Below are 14480 nucleotides of genomic sequence, written 5' to 3'. Positions count from 1 at the left end.
TGGTGGTCCAAACAGCACAACGTTTCAAAATGATGAAGTGATCGTTCACTTTGCCACCACAGACACACATCTGGTTAGTAAATGTCAGACCGGTTGGTAATACTGTGCTGCTCTTGAAAAGCTTTACATCCTTGATGTGCTAGCTCTCATTTGCCCTGCTGATCTTTTAGATGTGTGTTTGATAATGGCATCCCTTCAGACCATCTCAGGTCACAATAAAATCCACAAGGAGAAAGTCAGGTACTGATGAAGAGTACTTTGCATGCTTTCTTCTCAGTTGGGTGGGACAGTTTTTTTGCTATTCCACTGTCTGGAAACACTTCAGTATTGTTTGTGTTGGTGACTTCACTGGACTTATAATTTGTGTTCAGATTATTTCATCTTGATCCAATTTCTCTTAGGCCCAATCCACTATTTTAAGACATTTTCACATTTCATCTAGCTCTTGGACAAGTATGATTTCTTTTTATAGATAGAAATGCATCAGGATATGATTGTTATAATCTGGCACTATCCCATACTGACAAAAAGAGTAAATCAGGATTTTGGAGTCTTCCTCTGCTGCTGTTTTTAAGGTATTTTTTTGCATAGCTATATACTTTTCTTCTGGAAAACTCTCCTCTTACACTCTCCTTGAAGTTACTTTAATTCTAGTTTCAAGTCACTGGTTATCAGGATCATGCAAGTGCATTTACTTTCTCTACTATGTTTGTGTAGAGTTACTGGCACACAACCAATTCTCAGGTTTGCTTGTAATTACCTCTAAAAGAATTAGGTTTGCTCTCTGTATTTTTAAACCCAAGCCGGGTCCATACAAATGCAGAAGTTCTTGCAGAGAGATAAAGCACGCTGAAAGTCACCATGCAGTGCTGTGATGAACCAGTAATCCCAGCCAGACCAGTCTGACAACTAGAGCCACTGAGCATCTGTGCATTGCCCTCTGGAGCTTTATATTCCAAGAACTTTGTCAGCTTGTGTGCAATATGGCATGAATGCACAGGGCAAGTCTTACTCTAATGCTGAATATGAGTCACTAAGCCCTTTCAGAAAACATGCAGCTAGCAGCACGTCATGAGGTTGTAACATTTCCAAAACCCACAGGCTTTTTCTCCCCATGAATTATCCAGGAAGTGCCTGCATTTCAATACACAGTTTAAATCCAGCGCGGAGACTCACCTTTCTGTGTGGAGGCTGGGATATACTTACTAGAAAACAAAGATCAAGGCTGAAGAATCCACAACAGAAAATAAATAAATAAATAAATAAAGAAAAGCAGAAGAAACAACAATGTTGATTTTTCACTTTGAGCAAACAGAAATGAAGCTGCTGACAGTACTGTGTTGAAGGCACAGTGAATACTGTGTTTTTTTTTCTGTGGAAACTGGCTGGCTTTGGAAAGGTGAAGAGGTTGCCAGACCATTCTGTAGTTACAGTTAGTAGAGATCATGTTCTTCATCATGAGGTTAAGGTACTTAATTGCAACATACTGACCAAATACTGCTGTGGGAAATTATGCCTTGGCTCTTCTCAACACAGATCGCTGCTTTAACTATCGGCTGCTGCGGTTCTCCCTGCTACAACCCCTTTTACTTTCTTTTTGTGGCTGTGAATTTGACCACTTTGTTATCCCCCTCTCCTAGAAACGTCTCTGCTTTCTTAGACTACATCCAGAAATGTCCTTGCCCATCTAACCTGCAGTACTAAAGTTTTCTTTAGCTTCTTCATGGGAGTAAGACCAATTAACTAGCTTCAGCAAAGAGACTGCCATAGATACAAGGCACCTAAGCAGAGTTTCTGCCCAGGAATGTTGGGAAATGCTTAAAATAACCTCACAAAAGGAATATTAGTTTGGGGATATATTCCTCAATCTATTTGGGATAAAAGTATACCAGATTTTTTTTTGAAAGTGTCAGCATAAATGACAGACAATCTTCACACTTCTCTTCTGGTATTAAAAGCTACTTTCAAATTTCATGCAAAGTAAAAAAATAGATTTTTTGGCAAGTTTTGTGCATGAAATTTCAACATCTAGCCTCTTCTTTCCTATTCTTATTTTCCCTTCAGATAAGAGGAAGACTATAAGGATTATTACATGCCAGACCAATGTATTGCTCGATAACATAGCCTGAATCGGTGTCTGACTCCTCATTTAATACTGTCCCACCTAGTCATGGGAAGCACAAAGCTGTATCTGCAAATATGCCAAAAAAGCATCCAAGATATAGACTCTACCTTTAAACCACCTATTCAACTTGACTGCTTTATGCACTTCCTGAGAAATGTGCCATCAGCACTAACCAGTACTTATTGCTTTTTGGTATCTGACAATTCCCTTTGATTGTCTTCTTTGTGAACTGTAAATATAGGTACCTGGAAACATCTCAGTGCTGTTGTGATGTAAGAAAACACAGCTGTGGTATGTTTCTTTTGTTTTGTGTTATTGTATATTTTTCTTATCCAACACAAAACCTCACAAACTGCTCAGGTGACAGTGCTGGTTTTGAGAAGCTAAGTATTAGAACATAATGAAGTGCTGCATCATCTTAGTCTGGTACCTGATCTCCAAAATAAGATGTCTTACTGTCAAGTCTCAGCTCCCAGATGTAGTTCCTGCCTGGTAAGTGCTGGCAGAAGGAAACCTGAGGAACTTTCCCAAGCACAAATCAGGCAGGCCCTTAGCATTGCTGCCAAACCAAGGCAACAAGGCAGGCACACACCATTATAACACTGACAGATGTTGAACCAAGGGAACTGGGTGGACAAGGTGGATCCAGTCACTTCACTGGGAACTTCTGTGCAGGCTGTCTGTGGCCTGGAGACCATCTTTACTGGCCACGAGGCAGGTAGCACTTCTGGACTGAGACATGTCAAAAGAGACAAGCTTCAGCACGCAGCGCAGAGCAGCAGGGTGGGGAGGGCAAAGACAGAACTGCAAAGCTATTCCAGTTGTATGTTGTCCTTAAGTATAACCCATGTTGTAATATCTTTTAAGTGCAACCCTTCCGCTTCAGAATCAAAAAGGCTAAAGATTCCATGTTAATTAGTAATCTCTGGAGTCACGCAGCTCTCTAATAACTACCCAGAGATCAAAGACATTTCATGTCTAGAGTATTTTAATATCAAGATAGAATTAATGTTGTAATTTCTGTAATTAAGGTCTTGAAATTAGTATTTAGAAAAGGCCACTGTATACTTCTATTTACCTGATCAAATACAGCCAATTTTTTGTATGGTGTTTCACATCCAAGTGTACAGTCAAAGTTTTGCTGTCAGCTGGCCAGGACACAAAAGTTGTTTGTAGGTCATTGTAGGATTCCCCCAGCTGGATGAATGGGACTCAGAAGGCCCACTACATGTTTCTACCCAAGATCATTCCCATGTATGGGTGCTGAAGAAAAGTATGTGAAAAGAAGAAAACTACAAATGTTGGAATACCAGCCTTCAGTCTTTGCTGGCATTGCTTCTCATTAAGATACATTGCTACTTTGACAATGCTAAAGCCTTATCTAGAGAAGTAAAAATAGAGAAAATACTCCTTAAATGTTTCCATTTGCAAGTCTTAGTCCTTGAATCAAAGCACCCACATACCTGAAGACCCTTTTGTCCTTGATGTCTTTTCAGAAGCTGCCAACCAACAGTGATTTGGGAATGTTAAAAAAGTGATTCCAATTTATCTGTCACATTTGTATTCATTTTTATTACAACAATTAAGCCAAATTCTTTAGACGTTAGGCTTGATAACTGAGACATAGTTGTAATAATGATTTAAACTGCTCCCAGAGTTACCTCTCCAACATACTTCTATTGCTTTCAGTGTTAATGAAGGCTTTGCTCTGTGTGTGTCTCTCAGAAACTGCAAAGTTCATTTTCTTGCATAAAACCTTGAACACTGGGCAAAGAGCATTACAAAACACAGCAGGGTGGCTAAAACAGTTTATATTAGCAGTGATTTGAAAAAAAAAAAATCTTGATTTTTTTAACCTCTAAATGCTTTATTTGTTACAATGGTGGGTGTTATGATGCCAAGATATGGTTTAAATGGAGCCATGCATCATACACAGCATACTGCCAATTCTTCTCAGCCACATTTGTATTGAGTAATGGTTTTAATGTCAGCCAGACCCAAGATATTGCAGATAGGTTTCCTCACATCTCTCTTTTATCTTTCTCTAGCATTTCCAATTGTATGAACAATCTCTCATATTATTGTTACTGATGTCCTTTATAAATTTCCGATTTTTCACTGTATATGCTGCCTACTATTGGCCTGTAATAACCCTGAGCTATGTAATAATCCTTTTGCTTAAAATAGGCCATGTTGTACATTATTTCTCAGAGATGAGTTAAACTTTCCTCTCCTGCTACTGCTGTGGTTTACAATATTGGAACAGTAAATACAGGCATTCATGAATTTAACTTGATGCCATCCTGCCGCTATATAGAGAGATAACAAGTGTGGACATGTAGTCCAGAACAAAGAAATATGATCAGCAAGTTATATTAATATTTTTCTGAAAGATCATTCCCTGGAGTACCTTTGAACATGGTGTATGCCCACCTACCTGCTTTCTACCTTTGTAAAGGCCTGTGCAGGGAGTATTCCGGCTGTTGCAAGGCAAAGAGTTAGGTCTTAAAACCAGCCTCGGGGATGCCTTCTCCAGTTATTGTAGAACTACAACTCTGATCCACTGTGGCTGTCAGGACTTAAACACAATTTTCTGTGTCCTTGTTCCTGACTAAGTCCTCTAACAATACTATACGCAAAAGTTCTGACTTCATGAATGGAGTTGATGGGATAGTATTTGACCCAAGAACTTCAGGAAGCAAGGCGCAATATGGCACTGATATGATTTTAATCACAGATGAAACATGAAATCTGGCAAGGGCTGAACAGTCCCAGTATCAAAAGGAGAACCTCAGAAAAAGAAACTGAAAGCTCTATCAAATTCCACACAAAGCAGCACAAGAGCTGTTTTGCAACTGCTACACAATTTAAACAGGAAAAAAAAAGTATTTTCCAGCTTTGACTGGTCCAATTGTAAAACCCTCCAAATGCTGCTTCCATTTTGTCCCCTGGGAGATGAGTTTGAGAGAGCTCACTCTGTATTTTCAGTTTGCCAGTGATATACTGTACATTAGGGAAGGCTCTAGATTCTGTCTACTATTTCCCTTCCTTCCTCTCCTCTTCCCCCATCCCAAATACCCTCTTAAAACACTTTTTTTTTTCTCGTTCAAACAACAAGGCTAAACAGGTGAAATTTTAAATAATGATTGAGGATTTTTTTTATTCATTTAAGTTTCAATATCATTACAGAAAATGTTATGGTACAGAGTTGTTTAACATTAGTTTTATTTCTTTGCTCATTTAATTTCCACACGAATGCTGGTAACACTAATATCTGTACAAGATCAGTCTTTGATTTTTTTTAGTTTTTAGTTCTGTACATTTTTAAATGTATTGGTTAAAAAGGCTGTCAGCACTTAAGGAAGCAATTTTTTGTTTGTTGAAATAAAAGGTATCCAGTTACTGCCCAAGAGTACTGAGCTGGGTGGCTGCTGGGACAAGAGAGATCCCTGAACGCGCAGCGAGGTGAGGAAACCTCGGGGCTTCATTGGGTTCCCAGTGCAGCCACTCCGCTTTTGGCACTGTGCACATCAACACGAGATACAAGATAAAGAACAAGCAGAAGCTCTCTGTGAAGCGGTTATGAAGCATACTGATAAGGGAAATCCAAGTGTTGTCTACGCTAGTATAAATAAGCAGACAGCCTTGTTTTAAGAGCATAAGTAGTTGTATCTTAAAGATGAGAAAAAACACAAGTTCTGCAGGCACCTACTGCTGTCTACTAAAAGCTACCGCTATTAGAACTAGCATTGAACACACAAAGCAATTGCAAGGAAAGGAAAAAGTTGCTTTGATATAATCAGAATAAATTTCTTCATTAAGATTTCTTTTTAAAGATTTTTTTAAAAGGTATTTATTTAAATTCCATTTGAAATATAATTCAAGATGTTGACTATACTGATCAACTTTTATCCAAATCAGAAAAACTAGCTGTGCCGTTGCATATTACAGGATACAGTCAATGATATGTGGACATGCATCAAAGCTTCGCTCCTGCTGGTGACATCATAGCCTTCCAATGACCATGACATCCACCACCTCCCCCTTGTGAAGCTCCACATACTGCTCTGTCTTTGGAGGTAGCATCAACAGTCCATTGGCACTGCGCATACTCATCAGACGACTGCTCATCTGATTCCCTACAGAAGAGTCAGAGAAAAAGCTCAATTAGTTTTTCAGTTATTTCAAATGCTGCAACACACCAGGCAGGAAACAAGAGCTGTTCTTACAGATACTCATGTTACTAACTTATTCACAGAGCTGAGATTTAGCTGCTCAAAGGTAGAAAGGAATAGAGAACTATGTAGAGAAATAGTCAGCCTCCCATCGTTCTGGTTCTCAAAACACTCATTCCCTTGCTGATTACTTTCCTATCCAGTCTTCCACATTTTTCCCCTTAAGTCTTTATCTGTACTTCATATCTTGTTGTAGTAAATTGCTAATTGCTTTTCTGTTGGAATTTCTACTTCTATCAAAATTACTTAATTTTTCAATTTGTGTATCTAGTTCAGATTGTACAGAGACCAAAACCAGCACAGTCTAGAATGTTTTTAATACACCAACTCAAAAGAACGGGTTCCTTCAGGACACTGAGCTATACAATATACCCTGGAGATAAACAGTAGAGTATTGGTTGTAGTGACAAAAAAATTAAAATGCAGTAGGAACTCATGCCCATTAATTTCTTGGTTTTCCTAACATTTGGATTGACAGAGAAATCATTCCAGACAGTCTCCTTGCATAAAGAAAGAAGTGGCACATAACAAAACAGAAAAAGCATTCAAATGTACTATTTACCTCAACCGCAGCTGAGTATCCAGAAGCATCCCTAGATGGCAAACAAGACTAATAAAAGTCTTAGTCTGCTATAAGAGAACATATACTGCCACTGATGTTTCTTCTACTTTTCCAGTTCAGCTAGAATCACACATCTTTTATATGAAATGTTTCTAACTATGCCCCAACCCATGTTTGTTTAGTACATGCACAAAGAGTAATGTGCCTGTGAGTACAAGCGAGCATGGATGAGTATTTACAAAAAGGAATGTGTGCATATATGCAAACATACAAGTGTGTTTTGTGTATGTATAAAGGCAGCTTATTCTGATAAAGGTTTTAACTTTAAGTTGGTGAGTCATACCACGACTGAATTTCAATACCATGAATGAATTAAATGACTGTGAAAATGCATGTTCACGTGAGCAAGTCAGTCTGTGTAAGAAAGGTTATATGAAAATACATGTGCATGTGCTTGGTTGTTTTTAAACATGCATGAAGGAATGACAGGACCTGTGAGCGTGTCTGTCAGTCTGTGTGACTGGGCACTAACCTGTACTCTGTGCCCAAGGTAGTGGTTCTTGGTGATGCCAAGTCAGTATGCACCGATGGTATTCTGGGCGGGGGTCCAATTTTACATCACATGATAACTGTAGAAGCAGCAAAGAAAGGATGAAAATGTCATGCATTAAGATATCACTGTCTAAGATAATGGAATCATCTGTTCAATCTTTTCCCTTAGTAATAGTGTTTTAAAAACTTGCATTTCCAGGCCACATGCTGTCTAGTGCAATATCAAAAGCTGTAGGATGTAAAGACTGCAGTATTTAAGGGAAATACAACTATGATATTATAATATCAAAGAGCATGATGGAATCTGCAAGCTTTAAGTGAAATATTGCAAAGCTGTTCTTTTACAGGAATTCAAAGATATTATCTCTCTGGAAAAAAGCTTTATCACCTCTGGTCTCTGGCTTACATTGTGTAAAGCTAAAACTTGTATTCACATTCAAAAACCTGCTAGCCCTGACAAAAGGGAAATGACCAGTCTTTGAAACGAAAAGACACACAAGGTATCACTCACAATGCAATTTAATTGAAGCATATCGGAAAAGGCATGCAAAAGTGAGCGTTGTGTTTGAGGATCATGTTCCTCAAAACTGGAATGCTACAAATTTCTGTCCGTTTTCCAATACTTTAGACATGAGATAAAGGAAAAAACGGACTGCTGAGGAAGCATGTAAGAGAGACACAAGGGATACCCTGCAAGAGAAATGTCTGTGCATAGACAGGAAGACTAGGAAAACTATAAAAGGTAATCTGTTCTTTGATACCTTCTTTAAAGCAAAAATAGTAGAATAACACATTATAATAATATGCCTTGAATCTATATTAAACAGAGTTACTATATCCACAATTTCTTATAAGAGTGGCACGAATAGTTTAAAGGACTTACATTACTTAGAGTGGGGATCATGTAGATTACTTATATAAATAATCAATTCAAGAACAGAAAGGCTTTCAAATTTGCATTTTCTATTGGCAATACAAAATTACCTAACTCTGGTATTTCCAGATTACTCTACATTTTTTATCACAGGTACATCACGAATGTACTTTTTATACAGCAGAATGTCCTTCCTGCCTGACTGGCAAATGGCTGCCTGTGTACATCTTGCTCCATTACATGGCCATCTCACTCTTAGGAATTATGGGACTGAATATGAACCTCTGTTTTCTGTGAACTTCCTTCAACTTGTCAGAATTAGCCTAGTGTTCTGATTCCCCAAACAAGACAGTCTTTCAGAGCTCAAAGAGATGTGTTTCAACAACTTGAGAGACTTTTTAGATAGAGGACAAACTTCTTACCCTGGCTTTGATAATGGTGGGCCGAGGATCCAGGATACCCTGCATTTTCCTCAGTGCAGGAACAACGAAGAGATTGCAGGTGACAACAGCTGACACAGGATTGCCTGTAGGACAAAGAACAGCTGGTAGTTACACCCTTTTTCTTGACTTACTCTGTGAAGGCAATCTCCTACTTTTATAGCAATTGCACCCTAAAGGATTCCAAGGAGCTTTTCATGCTATGTACAGGAAACTTTCCACTTAAGTCTGCAGCAGCATGTGGCAAGTAAAACTGCTCAAAGCTACACTCTCTGGCTAATGTTGTGCTAAATCCTGCTCTGAGCACTACCGCCCCATGTTCCTCAGGCCCTGCCATTTGCCTCTATTCCTCTGCTGCCTTTCTTCTTACATCTAGTTTTCTTTGCGGCAGGGGCAATGTTTATTGTGCAAAGGCATAGGTCCAAGCTGATCTGGTGCTTGATTCATGATTAGGGTTTCCATGACCTATGGAAGAATAGGTAATATTAAATAACTTTCTATTCCCTAACAGATGGCAAAAAGCTTTAGTACAACTGCTGAGGAGAATTCTACTGACTTACATGGTTTCTGTTGACACACAAATGAGGTGTTTGACCAACTTCTGTCAAACACTACTTGTCTTACACATCTAGCCTCCCTTATATGACAATTATAAAATATAAAACGTGACAACAGATACTCCATTATGTCTCTCCTGGAAAAACAAACAATCAAACAAAAAAACCCCAACCCTGTACTGCAGCAAGAGAGAGAAACAAGAGAAAAAAGTTGAGAGACTTCTGAACATCACTAGCTTATCAAGAACAAGATTCCTTGTTGTCAGAAATCCATGCAAAGCCAGAGCAGTAAGAATAAAATACATTCTTCCTAACTTAGGAGGACAGATTTATAGCTAGATTCCCAAAGAAATAATTTATTCTGAACTTTCTCATGGTGACCCAGCATGCAGGAGGTGAAGCAATGCTGCCCTCTTTTGGTTCCAAAGTACAAGGATGACAAAACAACCTTCACTCTGTGATGTTGTGTTCCTTGGCCCTCTGTAGGTCTTGTCTTAACTTTCAGTACTTCAGAGTTGATGCACTGACTTAAGTGCACAGAATCTCTATTGGGAAGGTGAAGGGAGCTATGGGAAAAAAAAAACACCCCTGCACAGTGTATTTACAAAACCCAAAAGAATTGTTGGATGGAAAAAATTGTGAGGTCTGTACACCAGCACATTCTGAGGACGGAAGCAGGAACACAAGACATGGTATTGTTTCACATCTTGTCAACTGTGCACAGCAACAAAAGTAAACCACAAAACATCTTACCTGGGAGCGCAAAGATTATTTTTCTTACGCCATCAATATCCAGAGTTGCAAAAGTTGTTGGCAGGCTACGGAAAAGGAAAGCTATTTATGATCTGCACTGGACTTTGACTGAACCTTATTATGTTGTTATTTATACTATTTAGAAAATAAAACAAATGATGATTTTGCTTCTGGTGACAAACCACCTAAAAGTAGCTGAATTAATAAAAAATCTACATTCTGTCTTCATGCAAGAAACCAAATAACAAAGAAGTAACACCAAAATTAAACAGTAACAGAGCTGTATTTGCTTTCTATAGATGGCTCTCCATTTTTTTTGGTAAGATTAGTGATTAGTTCTCTTTACTCCCGTGTCTACAGCAGTATTGACAATGGAGCAGTATTGACAATGGAGCAGTATTTCAGAGCAGCAAATGCTATATAGTCTGCAGATGAACAAATTCAGACTTTTGTGACTCGTTATTGGGGCTGTTACAGTTATATAAATACGACAGAAATGTGATGATTCCAAGACTGTGGCTAGCAAAGAAAAGGGACTCATGTTAAAAAAGTTTTCTATATACTTATGTTAATATAATCCTTTCAAACATTAGAGATGATACTTCATAGGAGCAATGATTAGGTTGAGTTCCTTGGCTTCATCCTGAGCTAACAACTACCATCTAGTCAGCAGTACCTGGGAGATTTGCCACACTTTGATCATTACTGCCTAATTTTCTATCTGCTAGGACTAATCAGAATCATATTTTATCAGGGGATGTTGGTGTTTGATGTTTTTGTTTTAACAGGAACTGTGTGCCAGACCTCCAAATCCATACTATAATAGATAAAACTTTCTAAATTAGTTGCCATTTCATCTTTCTCAATAAATTGTTTGCTTATAGTGGTATGACCTATGTAAATTTTGAAGTGCAGTGAGATGGTTGTTAAACAAAACAGCATTTAAATGTCCCTGTATTTCCCAGGTATTTCATACAAATGTCAGTATCTTAGCTGTGATCACAGTGAAGATTATGGACATGCTTAAACTATGCTAGTTCCTCCAAAAACACCTGATTTGCAGCAGTTGTTGAGAAATATGTGTTAGTGATAAGAAGTAATCTCACTGTTTAATTTCATCTATAAACATGATAACTAATATGAATAGGATGGACTTTGCTTTTTTCCCATATGTATCTACCACGTGGTTTATAATGTATTTGGAAAACTGGAATCTACTGAAGCACTTAGATAGCACTTATATTTGGCCAAATATAGCCTCAATCCATGCTACCTCATTAAAAAGATTTCTTACCCTGGTTTCATAAAAACTCTGCCAAAGTGAATCTGTGCATGAAGATCAATATCCAGCACCTGTTTAAGATAGTCCTGTTTAAATTAAAAAAAGAAAATCAATTAAGTAACATCAAAGTGGCTTATATCATCTAAGTGTTCAAAGCAATTAATTAATATCAAGTGAAGATGAAAGACTTGTTATATCCTGAAAGTGCTATGGTCCAATGGGGAATTTCCAGTATTTGAAAGAAAGTATTTTCAAAAAGAAGGGGTGAAGAACAAACTGATTTTAGGTGCCAAACCTGACTCCACAAAGACATACTAATATATTTACTTAAAAGTCAGCTGCAGCATCGGAATCTTAAGAGGACCCCACAAATACCTATTACTAGAACATTCTTTATGTAAAAGATAGGAAAAAAACAACCTTTGCAATTCAAAGTTAAGCCTTCAAATCATCAAGCTATTTAACTTTTGCCACAGAAGCTATCTAGAGGCAGAGTTAGAGATCTCCTAGTACTTTTGAAATCAAGACTGTAGAAATCATAGTTTTTCAGGATACTGCAATTATTGTAATTTCTTGGGGACATGGTCTAATTCACAGTGTTCAGGTTTAACTGTCCTAAGTTTCTTAAAAAAGAAAAACTGTAGGTGGCTTGTGCATTAGTTCAAGTTGAACACTTTTGCATAAACACAATCGATCCAGTTATTAAAAAAATTGGAATTACTTGTTCGGTCTTTACTGAAAATTGCTGTGTTCAAAGATGTAGTATCCTGTCTGTTGTGTTTAGTGAGACTTAAGACACAGGACATAACAATCAACTGTTAAGGCAGACTTTAGAAGCAGTAAATCTGAAGCTCCCTTGCAGTTTTCCCATCTCTCTCACTCTTTTTTGTTCAAATACTTGGAAAGCAGCAATTTTTTTTCAGCCAGGCATGAGTTCTCACTTATTGATTATTGATTGTGTTAACCACATTTTTACTTGCCATTTAATTTTTGGATGCTCAGTTATTTCATTAAACCTGCTAAAAACTCAGTATTAGAGGTAGAACTGTCAGTGGAATACAGAGCCTATTGACTTTATGCTGTTGCCTAAAATTCAGGCTACAGAGAAGTTAGCCAAAATGCACAAAATGCCTGTAAGAACATTCAGCAGTCTAGTCACTTCCTAGAGTTCCCACGTCTGTACTATGTCCCAATTTACTACATTACTACACTCCCAATTTAAAGATCAGCACTTGTCCTTGAGTATTTTTCTACGAATACTGAGGAGAATAATGGAATTGAAAGTAATTGGCACTGGTTTAACTTGTTATCCGTTTCCATGATGTATCCAACAATATGATTTCTACTCAGAAAAGTGACAAAAACAGTACTGATGCTTGTCATCTCCTAATGACTGTCTTTAGTATCTGTTAGTTATAAAAGGAGAGATGTTTGTTTTACCTGCCAAACTCACAGATTCAGCCTGGGATCAAAAAGTAATCTGAGTTTTCCTTCGCATAAGTCATGATTAATAAATGTCCTGCAGGTTCATCTACGCCCCACCAGCATCTTTGTATCCCTATTTTCTTTGATGGTTTTGGCACAGGGATTACCAACAGGAACTCAATCAACAATTCTGTTAATGATTCAAAAGGCAAATATATCAGCTCACTGTGTCTCGTATGTATTGCCTCTGTAGGACTATCAGGTGTAAAATGTGATCAGACTATTTTTGCAACAGATATAGCTCTGGCACACACAGGAAACAGATCTGCTGAGTAAGAAAGAGCTATTTATATACTCAGCTGCTTTTCACAGTACTTGCAAAGTAGATTTATTCTGCCTACATTTCACCTGCTCTAAGAATAGAAAGAAGTCTGTTGTCTTCTCGTGCTATTAACCAATCACCTTTGTTATCATAACTATACAACTAATTCCTTAAATAAAAAAAAAAATGCAAATCACATCGAGAATTAGAATCTTCCCTGTTGTACTACATCTACTATAATAAGAACAAAGTAAATGAGGACAGCATTGATGGCTTTTTTCTTACTTAATTCACACAAAAAAGTAAGATCCCTTATTAATAAACATTAATACAAAGGCAGAAGCTCTGATGACAGACTCTGGCTTGAAATTCTTATATATATATTTTAGGAAGTCATACTTAAATTTAGCATACCTTTTCCCCCATAGATACGCCTCCTGATGTAATGATCACATCAGCACGACTGATACCCTCATTCAGTGCATTCAGTAAATCATCTGGGCTACAGAAAAGAACAGGCAAGCAGATTAGTGGCATGGAACTATTAAGAGTTACAGCATAAGTAAGCACCCGTGTGCACAAATATAGATGTATATATACACACACACACACTTGAAAAAGTAGATACAACTAGGATAATATTGAGATTTTTTTCCCTCTGAAGGCTCCACACTGCTCTGTTCAACTCAAGAATTGAAGTCTCATTAAGTGAACATCACACAGGTTGCCACCTTTCTATCTAAAAGCTTTGCAACAGGAATGGAGGGATGCTTTAGGCTGGGACTGAAGAACACCAACACAAGTCTATAAAAGTGTACCACTTGCACAGTTCATAGCAATACAAATTATGAGTTAGATGAACCAACAGAGCTATGTAGAGAGACCTGACACATGAAAACTTCTGGCCTCTAAGCAGGCTGCACTACTACCTGTCTGACTTTTTTGATGTGTGCAAAAAATGGGGGTAAGGCTCCACTTCAAACTTCCATCAGTGAAAAGTGGGAGTAAATCCTTTGTTTATCTTCTCCGTTAGATGCCATTGCAGCAAAGACAGCTGTACATGCACTTCATCTTGAAAAACCACAACCAATTCTGTTCAAGTGTCTATTTACCTTCATGCGAAACAGTGTATAAGGAGTTGTCGTGTTCCTCCGTAAAAAAAGAGCGTAATTGCAAAGGTGAAAGACAGCAACTGAGTATAATTTCAATTTTGGTGTCTTAAACCTCTCTCTTTTTTTTAAGATCTAAACAGGAATTGTAATTTTGAAGTAGCTATCCTCTGCCTAACAGCAGTGTTGATGCTAACATAGAGCTTAAAGGCACACAGTGTCGGGACTCGGTAACACAAATTAT

At 37.8% G+C, this 14480-nt stretch overlaps 1 protein-coding gene across 7 annotated transcripts in view; it reads right to left on the bottom strand.

Moving 5' to 3' along the window:
* Positions 1-5254: 5254 nt before the first annotated feature.
* Positions 5255-14480, bottom strand: part of GPHN (gephyrin) — a 287073-nt gene continuing 277847 nt past the window's right edge. For 3 of the 7 annotated variants that reach the window (XM_035539778.2, XM_035539776.2, XM_035539773.2), the window contains 6 exons: positions 13542-13629; positions 11393-11466; positions 10099-10163; positions 8771-8874; positions 7455-7551; positions 5264-6264 (listed from right to left, as the gene is read on the bottom strand). In XM_035539778.2, the coding sequence (XP_035395671.1) occupies positions 6131-6264; positions 7455-7551; positions 8771-8874; positions 10099-10163; positions 11393-11466; positions 13542-13629 (562 nt within the window). In that variant the 3' untranslated portion in view covers positions 5264-6130. Of the gene's footprint in view, positions 6265-7454; positions 7552-8770; positions 8875-10098; positions 10164-11392; positions 11467-13541; positions 13630-14480 lie in introns of all 7 variants that reach the window. The other 4 variants (XM_035539774.2, XM_035539777.2, XM_050711056.1 and 1 more) reach the window with 2 other exon arrangements.

The sequence above is a fragment of the Cygnus atratus genome, chromosome 5 (genome assembly GCF_013377495.2).
Source record: "Cygnus atratus isolate AKBS03 ecotype Queensland, Australia chromosome 5, CAtr_DNAZoo_HiC_assembly, whole genome shotgun sequence".
NCBI lineage: Eukaryota > Metazoa > Chordata > Aves > Anseriformes > Anatidae > Cygnus > Cygnus atratus.
This window is presented reverse-complemented; position numbering and strand designations above follow the sequence as displayed.